At 47.6% G+C, this 15,998-nt stretch overlaps 1 protein-coding gene across 9 annotated transcripts in view; it reads right to left on the bottom strand.

The window, feature by feature from the left end:
• LOC104692232 (sodium- and chloride-dependent betaine transporter) overlaps positions 1 to 15,998 on the bottom strand; it is a 53,773-nt gene that overhangs the window by 30,123 nt on the left and 7,652 nt on the right. For 7 of the 9 annotated variants that reach the window (XR_002046523.3, XM_019288649.3, XM_019288650.3 and 4 more), the window contains 5 exons: positions 8,437 to 8,633; positions 4,695 to 4,829; positions 3,227 to 3,367; positions 1,712 to 1,799; positions 43 to 175 (listed from right to left, as the gene is read on the bottom strand). Coding sequence is in view for 8 of the 9 variants with exons in the window: in XM_019288650.3 (XP_019144195.1) it covers positions 43 to 175; positions 1,712 to 1,799; positions 3,227 to 3,367; positions 4,695 to 4,829; positions 8,437 to 8,633 (694 nt within the window). In the remaining variant the exon portion in view is untranslated. Of the gene's footprint in view, positions 1 to 42; positions 176 to 1,711; positions 1,800 to 3,226; positions 3,368 to 4,694; positions 4,830 to 8,436; positions 8,634 to 15,460; positions 15,566 to 15,998 lie in introns of all 9 variants that reach the window. The other 2 variants (XM_019288648.3, XM_019288652.3) reach the window with 2 other exon arrangements.

Raw genomic sequence — 15,998 nt, 5'->3', positions numbered from 1 at the left:
ACAAGGAGGCTTATGACCTGGGAGGATAATCTCCATTCCTACTTTGCCTGTTGACTTGACCCCTTTCCAGATGCAGAAGTAGCAGATGGTCCACGCCAGCAGAAGACACAGAGCCAGCTCCCAGCGCACAGTGCCCAGTTTGTGAATACCATCCGTGAGCCCCAGGACTCGCTTCCTGCCGGTGTCCAGGGACAGGGAGAGAAGCATTAACACTCCACACCACTCACCCATACAGACCCTTCCCATTTACCCCATCCAAAGACTTAACAGCCTATCTACGATACATCTGCCCGCGGCTCCCAGCCATGCAAATCATGCCAGCTCTGCTTAAGGCTCCCCTCTCTAGTCATCTCTGCTCCACCATGTCCTGTAGCTGACCCAAACCCTCCCACTCTCCAAACCCATGGCGCCATGGCTGTCAGACCCACACCACACAAAATCAACACCTGCTCCCCATCGCTCCCTGAGCCTGGCAGCTCCCCAGCAGAGACAACTCAATCCAAAGCAGGCCACCAAAGCCACTATCAGCCCATGGCCACCATTCTTTCTCCCCATATGCTATAGACACCCTATATATAAGCATAAATTATCTTTATGATTCCCATGCCCTTCCCTCAGCCTCCTTGCTTGACGATTCACCATCATAGGTAGGCCACACGAGAGCTCAGCACTGCAGCTCATGCAGTTCCCACAAGCCCAACCCCACATTTACAACTCCTCTGCACATCCTGCTCCAAATTAGTCCACTCAGTATCCCCTTGCGCTCTCCACAGAAAACCTGAACAACTGTTTCAGAGGGGTCTCAGCTCTCACTAAATAGTATGTGCAAGGAACAGGGCAGGAGAGGGGACCCAGCACTGTGCAGACTTTCTGCAACCATGGGAATTTATCATCTCTATGTGCCCTGTGGTGGCTGCAACAAACAAAGGACAGTCAACCTTTTCAAAGGTACTTTAGGAGCCAGAAATGGGGAAAACACCCAAACCCAACTGCTGAAGCTGAGTCCCTGACAGCCCTCTTCTTTATAAGACTTTCCTCAGTAGCATATGGGGCGGTCGGGTGGCTTCACCGATGACCACCTTATCTGGGACACTGTCTGGCCTGCTGCAAGACCCCTCATTCAGACTGTGTTTTAGTGCCTCCAGCCCCAAGTTCCTCAAAATTCTCCTCCTTCCTCAAATTCCTCTCTGGCATCTCATGCATCCATCTCAGATCCCTGCCCTCCAGGGACGATCCTGAACAGCCTGATAGACCACCTCCCTTAGACAGCAAGCAGGACTAGGTCAAAAGAAGGGAAAAGGCAGTTTTTCCACTTTGTGTTTCACTGTGGAGGACTGTTCAGTCTGCCCTGGCCTCTCACATTTGCCTACCACGTGTACCTCTGCTTGCAGCAAGTCCTCGCCTGCTTTTGGTGCCTCTCCCAGTGGCCACACTCACCCAGGCAGCTCAGTGCCAGAAAGCAAACACACCCTCAAGGTGCACATGAGCACCCCTGGGCAGGCATGCAGTGAGCTGCTTTTGAGGTGTACCCAGCCCTCACACCCTGGGCTCTGTGCCCATCCCCTTGGCAGCTCGTTGTGCTCCCCATGTTCAGATCTGACACATGGCACCTCGCTTGCTCCTACAGACACACAGCCCCCTGCCCAGGCACTGCTGCCGCTGGAGCCTTTGGATGAGAGCGAGCCTGAACAGAGGGAAAACAAGCACATACTCCCAAAACTCAATCATTGAGGAGGTGGCGTTCGCTGGCAAGGTCCTGTTGTCCAGGCTGGATCTATTCAGAATGTCCACACAGAGATCTACCAAAAGAAAAGGAAGCTGATGAGGTGAGAAATTCTCTAGGGCTCCTCCACGAAGGATGCTCCTTGCCCTCTAGATCCTAACCCTCACTCTGGCAGAACACAGACCCTTCACCCTGTGCTATAGAGCATCTCATTAAATTCTTGCATCTCATTAAACATCACATTAAACTCTGCCTCTCCCCAGCTATGAATCCCAATCCAGCAGTAGCCAAAGGCTTCAGGAAGGGAAGAGGGGAAGGAGAGAACAATTCCCTGCCAAATTGAAAACAGATAGCTGCAAAATATACATTATCAAGGGATAGTGACTATGAGTAGCCAGGATAGAAAATCCCATTCTCTTTCCACATCATGCACCATTCCCTGTCCACACATGCATGCATATGTTCACACACACCACAAAGGCCTTCCTGTTCTCCTTTGCCATCCCCAACCCTGTTACAGAGCGTGAAATAACTAAAAACAGAGGAGATGGCACACATCCAATGCACCTCATCTTGCTTTTTGCCAGCCAAAGACAATCCACTGGAAAACCAAGGAAACCCAGCTGTTGTTGGGAAGCTTCTCTCTATTAAGAGAACATACGTGGCTTTCCTTACAAACAAACCCATGCTGGGGAAGCTGAAGGAATTGGATCAGCTCTTCTAAAGGCTGGTTACTTCTGCTGGGATGGAAGGGCAGAGAGACCTGTTAGTGAAAGGCCCACAGGATAGAGAAATTTAACTAATTGCAGAAATTAACTGATGCAAGAGGAGAAGGGAGGGAACCAAGCTGCTGCCAAGCAAAACAACCTGTTCAACATGTTAAAAAAGTCCTGATAAGGACATTCACGAGGATTACCTCACATCTACCCCATCTTCCCAAGCTCAGCCCAAGCACCTTGAGTAAAGCCAAAGCTGGGTCTTCTCTGTTGGGCAGAGTTAAGTGAATTGTGAGCACAAAGAGATGAGACCCCTGCTGAATGTAACGGTATGGAGGCTGTGTGGATGTGATTAACCAGGAAAACAGTGCCCTTAGAGTTTTGTGTTACTGGTTCTTTCATTGGGAGACATGAACTGGCAAAATCCTCCAGTGCAGGCTTGGCCTGATCTATCCCAAAGCTGAGTGCACTGAGGAAACTGTTCAGGCACTGGCAGCAACTGTCCCAGTAACTCCAAACAAATGGGTAGAGTAAGGGAACTGTAAGATAAACTGTTGTACCATAATAGCTAATAAAAAGCTCCTGCCACATGAGGAGGGCTCTAGATTGGCTTGAAAACTCTACCACTCACCTCTCCTGCTTGCCAGAAAATGCCTATTTTTTGGTGACATCACATTGCAGCTCATGAGAGCTTCTTATCCAAACAAAAAAAAATATATTTTCAACAAAACACAAATAATTTCTGGGAATTGGAGAGAAGCTAGAAGCTGACCAAGGGAAGGTGTACCTGAGTTCCAGGGGTTATTGCAGGTGGCCCATGGTAGTACTGAAGTGAAGGAGCTGAACAGGTAGAAGAGTGCCCAGGACAGGATGATGATGTAGTAGACATTCAGATACCCCTCAATGACTTGGGAGGCATATCCAATTCCTATGAAGAAAAGCAAAGGAGGTGAGGATGGGACTGGCAACCAGCTCCAAACACATCAGACTTAACCCCAAACAAAGACACAGGTCATGCTGTGGCAAGAAGGATGCAACACCAACAACACGGCCCTCCAGAGGATAGTGCAAGATCTACATAAGGGAAAGAGGAAGGATTTTGTGACTGTGCATGCAGACAGGAAACATTGTTGGTAACTCTAGACAGGTCTGTGGTGAAACAGCCAGAAAACCTTACGCTGCTTTGAAAAATAAATTTCTGATGGCTACCATGCCACTGCATTATAGTGCCTCTTCTTTAGAAAAATACAGCTCTTGCCTCTGAAGAAAAGAAATGCAGCTGAGTCTCTTACTTCTGAAAAGACTCAGGCAAAAAACATCCTCACAGCTGATACACACCATGCTCAGCTTTGGTCTTGAGTCCTGCTTGTGCCCATTGCTGATCAAGACCTCAGAAGAGTAATCAGGCCAGAAAGGCCCAGTTCAGTTATTTAAAACTGGTTGTCAGTGACCTTTGAGATGCCACTGCTGTCCAGCTCCAGGCCAGTGCCAGAGCACAGGGGTCTCCAGTGCAGGAGGTCCCAGACCCCCAGGGAGTTTCAAATAGCACTGCATGCCCATGCTCGAGCAAACTAACCAAGCTCCACTCTGCCTGAGCACAGGTTTCTCCAACTGCAGAACATGGTTAATAAGCTCTCCCCTAGACAAGAGAATTGAGGAAATTATATTCATGAATACATTAATCCCATTAAATAACCTTCCCTGGGGCCTCAGAAGTCCTGGTTCTTATCCCCGTGGCTTAACCTCAACCCCATCCCATCTCTGGGCTGTCAGACCAGTGCACACAGTCTGATTCCCCCAGTTTGCAGGATGTCAGCCTGCAAATGCTGCCACAGCAGCCCTGGGCATGGGAGCGGCAGGGAAAGCACTAGAAACCAGCTTTCCTCATCCTCTTCTCACTATTTGTTCTGGACTACACACAGGTGTTTGTATATTGACACTTCCATCCTTCCTCCTTCAAGCTGGCCATCCTGCTTCTCCTCTCTCCCAGGCTCTGAGCTCCTCAAAGCAGAGGTCGTGGTTCAGCTGGACCAGCACAGCCCCCAGCCAGCACCACACACCCTCACTCACACACAGAGGGGTCAGGGAACTGCCCCTGCACACAGCAGGCACCAGGAGGAGTAACAAGGCTGTGAGAGAGAGGATGGGAGGGAGAATAAAGGAGAAAGAAAAGCCAAATAGTAATATTTTTTAAAAAGGATCTGAGCCACTAATTGTTAGGAAGTGTTGCCAGTAAATACTGTAACTGGACTCACCTTCAAAGATGGGACATATCTTTCTCCAGGCCGTCACCCCTCCCTGGCTGGTGTACTGCCCCAGCGCCGTCTCCAGGAAGAACAGGGGGATCCCACAGGTGAAGAGGAAGATGAGATAAGGGATGAGGAAGGCTCCTGCAGAGAGGGTAAAATGCTGCCTCAGAAACCTCTTCAAAAACCTTATCCTCACAACCTCTTGCCAGGTAGCTGGGACCACAGCTGGAATCAGCTACATAAACATAAATGTGTCTCAGAACTAACCGTGCAACCTCTGCTAAAGAAACAAGGCCTGCACCGCCATCATTTCTCAGAAAAAAATACAAGGGTGGTCTGTCTTGTGCTACTGCGGTGCTTCTGCATTTGGCATGGGCGAAAACCTAGAGGTAAGGAGTAGCCAGGCAAGGAGCTAAAAAAGTATAGTGCTGAAGAAATTCTCCCTGCTTCATGCTCCTGACCTCATTCCAGATTTCAGCAGGAATGGGGTGAACAAAATAACTCCTTGTTTCACATAACCACATTTGTTCTGCCTTTCATGAGAGTCACAGCAAAACTCCCACTTGCCCAGAGGATACAAACCTGGAGGCTGGTGACATTTCTTGGTAAGTAATAAATTTGCCAGGATATAAATTTACTTGAGACATATTTCACGTCAAATTTGGAAAGCAGATTGCACCAGAAGAATGGAAATAGGGGAAGAGTATCTTTCCAGCATTTTCAAAATGAAGAAGTTTAACTTCTATCTTCAAAATCCTTTTTTTTTGCTAAAATGTAGAGAAATGTCTGAAGAGAAATCAGCCTGAAATAGCCCCCAGACTAACCCTTGTCAAAATGGAAGAGGAAGGAGAGAAAGAACATGGCTTTTTTCCAGACACAATAACCAACATAAACAAAGCATAAGAAAAAAACCAAAAATAACAACAACTAAAAAGTTTAATGCCCTGAAAAAATGGTTTAATGCTCTGTTCAGCTGTCTGAAATTTTCTGCCTTTTCAGTTATGCTGCCAAACCAAAACACCAAATATATTCACTGCCCTGCTCAAAACCACTCCTGAGATCTCATTTTCACAGCTGACCTTCCTTCCGTCATTTCACTTTTTCCACATCCTTAGTGTAGATTTTCACACTTCCTCTCCCCTCCAAACAAGATAAGGTGACTGCTTTCCTCAATGAAACAACTGTGGCAGTCTTGCCACTTCATACAATAAACTTTTGGTAGTGAACACCTCTCTTGCCAGTGCCTAGAGAGCATCTCAGCTGCTTGCAACCAAGATGAGGGTGCCTTTCTCAGCCACTGTCCCCCCCAGGCCCTCTCCTTCTGTGCCAGCACAGGCATCCACACTGGCATTCCTTCCTGTGACAATTAGCAACTAGGAACACTTGCCCTTGTTTTTAAGCCAACAGTGTTGCAATAACAAAGAACCTTCAAATTTCCCCTAAACACAGCTGTGTGTAGCTGCAGGAGACCTGGGGCCTGAGGGAAGGAGGCTGGTTCTCGGGGTCAGTCCGGTTTGCAGAGTAGGGAATGGGAACTGCAGGCCCTGAACTAGAGGCAGCAGCTGCTTTCGGTGCTGCAAGATATCTATGCCAAATCTGCAAGACAGCTTTATTATCCTGCACACAGATGACCCTTTCAGCAGATTCCAGACCCTCTCTTCTGATAGAATCTGTCGCAGAGATTGACCCATTTTGGTCTCTGAGCAACAATGGTTTTCTTACACCTCTATTGTCTTGTGTCTCTTAACTGTCCCACAGCAGTTACCAGCTGAAACTCCTGTTGTGATCCTCTCCTCAATTTGCTGCTCCAGTGGAGGAGACTCAGCCTTGAGTGGGGCCCCCAGAAACAGATGCTCTTTCCTTATGCGTCAATAACAAGTTCAGGATGCTGAGCAATCAGATCAAATTTGACAGTGCAGCAATAGATAAGGTTACAGCTGGTCACTTTACAGAAAATTAGCACTATTGTTTCCATGGCATCTGTCTTTATAGCTGTATAACCATCTCAGTACATCCAAAGGTGGAGAAAGGTGACAGGACAGCAGTCTCCAGTTTGGGGGGTGAGGGTGGGACAGAGATGCAGCATTTGTAGGTGGAAAATACCTTTTTTGCAATTTCAAGAACTTTTCCAATAGTGAGAATATCCTTGAGTGTCGTGGGAAAGACACTGCCTTGTCCTGTACCAGAGCTCTGGTTCCCTAGAGCCCCAGAGAGAGAAAAGTACCTTCTACAGCAGTACCATACTTTTGGCAAAGGGAATGTGTGAGCTGTGAGGGAAGGACTCTCCCATCCTAACCTTTCCCAAGCCTAGCCTCGTTGCCCTCTGAATCACAGCCTTAGATATTCCAGAGTAGTTTAATTAGAAAGAAAAATGTTATTCAATAGATATTTAAAGTGAACAAAAGTAGCCTTTTCACTTATGCTAATTAGCATACAAATTGCAAGGACTACTGAACTGGGTACCACAGGCATAAACTATGCAAAGATATCATCTGAGCTCAGGGAGAAATTTTCCATGCAAACCCCATGATTCCTCTCTCAAAGCATCACTGCAGAACAGGCTCTTCAATCAGATGCACCTCCAGTGTTTCCTAACCCCTGCCCATCTGACTTGCTCTTGGTGCCTACCATCAAAATATTGGAGGATCTGCTAAAAATCATCCCAGGTTCAAGAAAAACTCAATTCCATTTTCTTTAACCATTTCTTACCATGCCCCTCTCTGGTTTGGAGGACATATTTTATTGTCTCTTGTTTAATTTGGATAAACTCCAGCAACAGCACAGAGGACAGGAATTTGGAAGGCCTCGGAAAAATTACAGAGGAGCCACTCAGCTATTGGTGAAAGCTCATGGCACCTTGGAAAAGAAAGGCCTTTGGCGCATGGTCTGCAGAGAAAGGAAGCTCAAAGAGAGGAGGGAGGAAAGCAAGTCCCAGAGCATTATTTCAAGGTGTCTCTAGAGAACAAGAACAAAAGAGAAGTTATTGCTGTATTTGACATGTAATTTGTTATTCCTCCTTTTCTTCTATAAAGTTAGATTTTGATTCACCAAGAAAAGTTAGTGACAGTCAATTATTCCCTTAAGTTTCATTTTATTGTTATAAGAAATTTTAACTTTTAACCATATAATGATCTTATTGAAGTGTTACTGCAAGAGAAAAGGAGAGCCATGAAAAGAAACAAAAGGGAAGGTGAATGAACCTTTTTTGGGGATGGATTTCCCTAGCAGTGGTTTGATCACTGTACAAATTGCTCCTGGGGAAGAGGCAGAAACCTCCTCGTAGGGTCCATCAGGCCTTGGCAAGGATACCAGCAAAGGATACCAGCACTATCTAAGCCTTTCCTCCTCTGTAACAAGGGCCTGAAAAGATGGAGTTGACACCAGGAGTAGGAAAAGGGAAATATGTAGGAAGAGGTCACCGTTGGCTTTTCTGACCACTCACAGCATTTGGTATTTTCCAAAGACCAATAATTTCTTGAGATACCCAAGAGCCTTAAGTTGTTACTAGAGTTCAATTTTTTAAGAGTCTAGATTTGAGATTGCTGTTTTAAGAAGGAGTACCCGCTGGGGAGCTGGATTCACCTCTGAGTTTTTATTCCTCCTAGTTTTGGCAGGATCTAACTTGTTGAAGGAGAGAATAAGAGAGTGCCTGAGGGTACATGGGGCATAGGAGAAATGGGTTCAGGCATGCACGTGTCTCTTGTCATACCTACAGATCTGGAACAATTCATGTGTGCTGTGAACTCACCACCACCGTTCTTGTAGCAGAGGTATGGGAACCTCCACACATTACCCAGGCCAATGATCTCCCCAGCCACAGACAGCACAAACTCCATTTTGTTCTGCCACTGGCCTCTCTCTTCCATTTCCTCCACTTTTATCTCTTCAGCAGATGTAGTGGCCCCATTGGGTTCTCCTTCCTTGGATACAGTTCTTGTCATGGCTCTGTGGGACAGAAGAGAAGGAGAGCATGGGATGTAGGGAGCTGCTGCAGGACCCACTTGTGGGAAGAGGAGTGAGGGGACCAGACACCACAACAGATGTGTTCCCACTATCAGCATGAGGTTCCCTCATCCTCTGGAAGATGGCTTCTTTAGTGTCAGCACAAAGTGCTCTCCACAAGTTACATCTGAGCTGAAGGGACAGAGGAAATGTTGCTGTTCAGGTGAGAAGAACCCACCTGCACTAGCCCTTCATGGGACTCATCCCAGAATTCACCCTTCCCTCCCCACAGCCCCATTCCTCATCCTTCCCAAACCACCAGTGTAGTGTACCTCCATCTGCCCCTGACTAAGTGCTCTGCACCTCCATCATTGCTGGAAGCTTGCCTGGGACTTTGGAACCAGCAGTTCAGACTAAGAGAAAAGGAGCTGGAGCTGAAGCAGGGAATGGAGGCAGAAGGAGTTTCTCCTCCCTGTGTGCTTTATACAACAACTCTTTCTAGAGTGGTTTCAGACAGCAGGATAGAAATATGAATAGGATAAGTAGTCTGAACAAGAATGGACAACCTACCATCTTACTTTAAGGTATTGCTAGGAGTGTTTTCTTCGACCACCAGGACACCATGTTTCACTACCACACATTCCTGCCACCTCAGCAAAACACACACACACTTTTTTGGCCTAGGCTCTCCTCAATAAAGAGGTACCAGCACCAGTCCTCCACCTTTGCCCAACCTTGCAAAGAATACAGGGCAAGGAAGCAAAGGCCCTCGGGTGAGCAAAAGGGCCTCAGCTTGTGAGGCGTTTCAGGTGTGAGCAAGGGAGTACTGAGATTAGGCAAGCTCAAGTACTGCAGTGAAAATAGTAGGGGCAAAACACCCAGCCATGGAAACACAGAGCAAAGTCACTGTTGAAAGAGGCACACTGAATATGGCTGGGCCTCTAGGGAGGCACATGAAAGACATTTTCCAGTCTACACTAAATCCTGAATCGCACGTAGCATTTTCTTAATTAAGCAAAGTTAGTGGCTGCTTGTTACAAAATATATTTTTCTATCATTCACAGTCTTTTTATTGGCTATTAATTTAAATCCAGTCAAAATTAACACAGGTGCTTAACACTGAATCTTCTATCCGAATTATTCTTGCATTATTACAGACATTTGATTATGAGAAGAAACTGAAAGGTGAAGAGAGAAAGCTCCCTTTGACTTAGCTAAAAAATTTCTCCTCAAGATCTCATTCTAATGAGTTACCTGAGATAGGGATGCACATGTGAGTCCAGGCAAAAACACAGACCTAACACAGAGCAGGGGAGCTGGTGAGCCGTGCCAAGGAAGTCCTAAATCTAGGTACATCTAATTGGAGGCATTACTGAGCAGAAGCTGGCCTTCACTTTCTAGAAGTGACTGGCTTTAGCCAGACATACACTTTTCTCTGTTCAGATTAGGAAACTACACTGAAAACAAGTCTCTCCAAAGCAGCAGCATCTCTGCTTCCATTCCCATCAGCTGGGACTGCAAAGAAATCAGGGCTTTGTTCCTTTGCAGCAACTTGCAAATTCGTTTTGCTGGTGGTTCGATAAGTTTTTTAATAGCACATCTCTCATTCCTTCTGTACCACCTAAAGGAACATCCCCATCTTCAGGGAGCAACAGAGACAACAATCTGCATCACCCACAACACTCAACATTTCCACTGCCCCTGCATCTGCTCTGGGCTATTTAAATGCTCTCTCCCAGGCAAAGACCAAGCTTGGCTCTGGAGGCAGGTCAGGCCAAGGACCTCTCCCAGTCAAGCACCTCAGTTGTGAGCAGGACCTCATCACCTTGGATGTCCTTTACCTTATAGGACCACCAAATCATCTGCTGACCCTTTGCACCAGGATGGCGCACCAGGACCATGATGGCAAACGATTCCCTCCCTCCTTGTGCCTGGTGTCTCTCCAGCCATGTCCCTCTGGACAAGCACCAGGTATGAGCCGTCTCATGGTGAGTAGGGACTACCAGGGAACCTGACCTAACTGGAAAGAGCAAGTGTAGACCCTAATACCTAACTGTCCTGGCAGCCAAGGAATACTGTGGCATTTGTTGTGGTGTAGTTTTCAAGGAGGCAAGCAGGAACAGGAGCTGGTGGGCCATGCTTGCACTTATCCATACAAGACAGCATCATTACCAAAGTGTCTCATTTACTTCTGTAAGTGAAATTATTTCCTAAACGCTAACCCTCTGGATATATCAGGCCCTGGGGCAAAGAAAGATGCTTGTGTATGAAAAGACAACTTCTAATGAATGTTCACAGCAAAACAAGTAGTTCTTTGACACAGGCATGTTTCCTGCCTGTTATTCAAGTAAAGAAAGGAAATCAGATCTCACAGTGTAATACACCAATTGCTCTCTAAATGCCCTAGGCAACAGGCTTTGTTCCCCCATCTGCTTTCCTGAAGGGCTCATTTTATTTGCTTTGCTATCAGCAGCAGATTTCCATGGACTCTGACTGGAGGACCGAGTCTCATGCAAGACATCAACCAGCGTAAGAGAGGCTACAACAAGAACAGGGGGACATAAACCATAGAGGAGAGCAGTCAGGGGCCAGTGAAGACCATCCTCCAGGCTAATATAATTTCCTCTTCGAAAGCATGGCAGAAAGATCCTGGTTCCTGTTAAATTTGAGAGGTTTTTAGAGCTACTGCCAGTAAGAGCTTAAATATGGGCAGTACTGCAGTGGGTACAACCAGTTTCGGTGTCAAATGCAGATGAATGAGGGCACTGAGGAAGCAACCTCTGTTTTATCCCCAGCCCTTGCCCTTTATGGTCCATATGCTGGAAAGCACCTATTTACTGGTATGGCTTGCACTGATCCAAACCACCAAGGGCTACAACACCTGTGGATCTGCATGCCAGCGTGAAGGTGAATCAGCCCTCTAACAGGCTCCTACAAACCTCTAACCACACACTTAAGGAAGGTGGTGAAACCCAGGAATCAAGGTACACACCCTAAATGCTGGCTTGCAGCAGCAGCTCTGCAGCTCACCAGCAGCTCAGTGGCACAGAGGTCCTTCCAGTCCCAGCTTTGCCCCCTTCACTTAGCCCTACTGCTGGGTTGGATTGGGAGATGGAATCATCAGGTCCTCCTGCCAGCCATTTCTCAGCTTCTGAAGCCCAGGCAAAGCCTTTCTCCCCACTGCCTGCCTGCAGCAAGGCCTGCCAGCTGGCTAATCAGTTTATTCCGATGCTGCAGCACAGCCTCCTCATCTCTGAGAGGAGCAGAGCTCCACGCACTGTCAAATGTGAGAGATAAAGTAACACGTACTTAATGAAACGTGTTTGATCTGTCACAGTCCTTGGCACAGTCTAATTTGCTGCAGTCCAGGGCACGTTATCAACTACAATGATGTTTAAGTCTGGGTTTATTGAGAATGTCCCAAGAAGCTGGCAGGAGAAGACTAGCTAATTCTTTGGTTTTATTCTTTTAATGTAAGGTGGATCCAAAAGCCAGCCTATTTCTACTAATATTTGTGGTTTATTTCATTTTTGCTAGACCTGTTTCACACATGGGTGCAGAGGAGGATCACAATCAGAGAATCACCTCCTCTCACCTAGCCCTGGGAAGGGAATGCATGAGTGCCAGCCCACAGCCCCAACCCTGTCACCAGCCTCCACCTCAGGGACACCTGGACCAGGACTTGGACTCTGTATCTGTCCTCTGACTCCTGAATAAGCCAACATGAAGGATAGAAGTTGGGATGCTGCAATGAGGAACACAGCTGGGACAAACACAGAACAGCAGGGGAGACACAGCACTTCTGCCTTGATTTTCCTGATTTAAAAAGGGGGAAAGCTATGGCTATGAAATCAAACCTTTTCAAGTGGGAACAGATGGTGGATTAAACTGGTGCCCAAAGTTTTGGCCCTTCATGGCATGAACTACAACTTCTCCCTTCCCAAACAAAGCCATGCACATTACACATCCCCACTACTTCCCTCTCTGCTTTGCCTGCTGTTTCTATGAGAAAACCTATTCGTACACCTCCTGGCTCTTTTCCTGAACATTTAATCCTCCTGTGCCCCTGCTCTATATGCTCTCAGGCCAGATGGGGACTCAAATAACTTCTTGTTTCCAGCTAGGAACAATTTGGTTCTCCCACAGCAGTCACAGCCACCTACTGTGTTACATGCTCCCCAACAGGCAAACATTTTCCTTTCCCTTTGGTTGCCCTCTCCTTAATACATGAGTTTGGAGTAAAGACTGTGCCCCTCACTGCTCGCCTGCACTTTTTCTGCTGTTCCTTCACCAATGTTTGGAAAAAAATCCTATGACTACTTCATTCCCAGCCTCTTTTTCCCTTTGCCATGAAGTTTTCCCAACTGCTAAAATGCCATCTGATGCAATCCACAGTCTACCCCTCTCCTGGACGCTCTCAGCCACCACCACCACCCTCTCTCCTCAGCTCCCTCTGACCCCACCGGTCCCTTCTAGAGGTGCTCTGCTGTATTTTCAGCCCTCAGCACTTGGAGGAGATGGGTTTTTTTGCCCTTCACAGAAATGAAGACCTGTAGTCTGTCATCTTCCCACAGAGGGTAGTGGGCTCCCTCTATGCAGCTCCATAGGAAATGGTACAGGATTTGGTGCTGGGCTTGCTGCATGGAGTTAGCCATATTTTTTTCCCAAAATATTTATTGCTGGGAATATAAGAATACACCTGGGTTCATGTAGGACCTGGAAAGAGAGCAGGCAGCATGCAGGCAGCCATAGACACAGAGCAACAAGTTCCATTCTTGAACATTTGAATGGGGCAACACAGTCTCCCCTTGGTCACAAATTTTGGACTGTGTTTGCCCCACACCTACCACCATGGGATCCTTCAAGAGTGGTCACAAAGGGCAAGGCAAACCAAGGGCACCTCTGAAGCACTGTGGTCACTCAGCAGTTGCCTATGATGTGCTGAACAAACAATGCAGATATGCAGAACAGCATTTTTTGGCTTTGTTTGGAAACAAGATGCCACTGAAGGTGGGAGGTAGAAATAAAAAGAGGAGAAAGAAAGTATCATTTGAACCAAAACATAGTGCTATCCTCAGCCTCTCTCAGGGTAAAAAAGGGCTTTTTTAAAGTTACTCAGGTGAGGCAAGGAACAAGAGAGAGACGAGAGAGAAGCCACCTGGAGTTTTGGCGCCAGAGGAAGAAGCCAATAGCAATTCTCCTAAAGCTTTTCTTCCTGCAAGCTTACTGCCTGTTCCTGACTTCTGTCAGACAGGAGTTCATACTGCTGGGAAGTTCACATCCTCCGCTTGACCTCTTCTGCTGTTCTAGCATAAGGCAAATGAGAGGAGCACAATCTCCAGAGGGAATAGTGAAACAGAGAGAACAGCAGACAGAAATGTCTCTAAAAAGCAGCTGATAACATTTATGAGAGGAAGCACAGTGTTAAAGCTCCCTTGGACACTTGAAGGCGCTGCCTGAACTGCAGAATGAGGAATCACAGGTGACAACGCAGACAGCTGCACTGCATTTATATTTCTTGGTTTCATGTTGAAACAAGCAGCAAGCAAGCACGTAAGCTGCAATTTAAGATGGAGAGGGAAGAATCAAGAAGCAAGAAGACTGGGCTGTGTTACAAAAGGAGGAGCAGGACAACACAGAAAATTCTCTGGTTGCACAATCAGAGCCAGCAGTTAGTCGGCAGCTGAAACCCTGCGCTGCATTTTGATGGCAGGAGGTGGGGGCGACTGTGGGAGCAGAGACAGGAAATCAGGGCTCAGCGAGGAAGAGCAGAGCCAAGGTACAGCTTAAGAAACAACACGGTTGAATTAGTGCATGGGGGCTGCTACTGCAATAGGTCATCTCTGCAAGATGGACAAGACAACACTAGCAGTGGAAGCACGTGCTTTCTGGCCAATCTAAGAGCAGCTACGGGAGCAGGGACAGCTGCTTCCAAACGGGAATGCTGCTGGAGAATGGCTCACTCCAGCTGCATATCAGAGAAAGACAAGGAAAGATGTAGAAAAACTGATCAACTCCAGGACAGCAGATGAAATTAAAATGCCTTTCATTTCAAGCAATTGTAAGTTAGTTGGCTTCTTTACACTTTCCAATTAACTTCCAGGTTCTGTGGGCTGCAGGGTATTCTGAAAGCATCTGTTCAGCAAGGTTCGTGAGGCACAGGAGGCTGATACAAGAATCAGATCCTACCTGTGTTTCTCCAATGTGAAATAAGAGCACTGCTTTTGCAGTCAGTGACTTTGCTACTTACTGAGACCAGAAAGAGTGAGCTAAGGAGCAACTGTGAGTTTACTAAAGACACAAACATCTGCAATACAAGCTGCAAGAATTATAGAACCTCACCCTTCAGAGCACACACCCCCAGTGCAGGAGGGTGCCAAATGGCTCCTGCCCTGTCTTCTGCTGCTGGACAGGAGAGCCTCCAAAGCCCCTAACAGTGCCTGCACTTTCCTGAGGATCAGTGGCAAATCTCTTGCTAAAAGCAATGTAGGCTGCTGTTCCCAGGGCCAGATCAGTCTCTGTTGGTGTCCATGGCTCACCAGCCCTGCTGCGGGCTACAGAGACGCATAGGTTGTTTCTTTCTCTAGCCTAGAAAAAAAACAGGACTAACTGATGAAGTCCATAAATGGTATCTGAATATGACCAGAAACCAGCCTTTGCATCAAACCATATACTCTCAAGACCTCCATTAAGCCCATAGTCTGGCTGTATCCAGTGCAGCACAGCAGGAAGGCCAGCCACAGCAGGATCCATCCTTCTTACAGAGCACCAGTGATAGGTCTGGTACAGACACAGATCCAGGCCCCAGTGGAGTCCCTAGAGCCACCTACCTCATGGCTGGAGGTGTCTGGCTGAAGTCCTGGGGCTGCATCAGGCTGGCTCTGAGGTCCTTGTGTGCAGCCAAAGCATGTGGCCAGCGCAGCTCCTGTCACTGGCTGGAGGAGCAGAGCAGGTGAATGGCACAGCGGGTGAAAAGTCATGCTGGCTCCTGCAAACAGGCCCCTGCACAGCAGGGCAGCGACCTGTGGTGCAGCCCAGAGGTGCTGCACAGGGACAGGACAGAGTCTGCAGGATGCCTACAGGGCTGCCACCTCTCTGGGGCAGCAATTTCACAGAGCAAGACACCAGCCAGCAGCCCCGGGCAGGTGAGATGAAGAGATGGAGGCTGCCAGCCCCCAGCCCTGCAGCTTGGCCACCTGCTGCCATTCCAGCACAGCCTGAGGCTGGGGGTGAGGGCCAGGGAAGAGTGGGAAGCAAAGCCGCTGGAGCAGGAGAGCAGAGGAGCCAGCACTGCAGCTGGTGGTTCAGAGGTGGGAGAGCAGCACAGGGAATTTGGCATCACAGTACTCTCGGCACTTGTATCTAAAC

This window comes from Corvus cornix, chromosome 1A (assembly GCF_000738735.6).
Source record: "Corvus cornix cornix isolate S_Up_H32 chromosome 1A, ASM73873v5, whole genome shotgun sequence".
In the NCBI taxonomy this organism is placed as follows: domain Eukaryota; kingdom Metazoa; phylum Chordata; class Aves; order Passeriformes; family Corvidae; genus Corvus; species Corvus cornix.
This window is presented reverse-complemented; position numbering and strand designations above follow the sequence as displayed.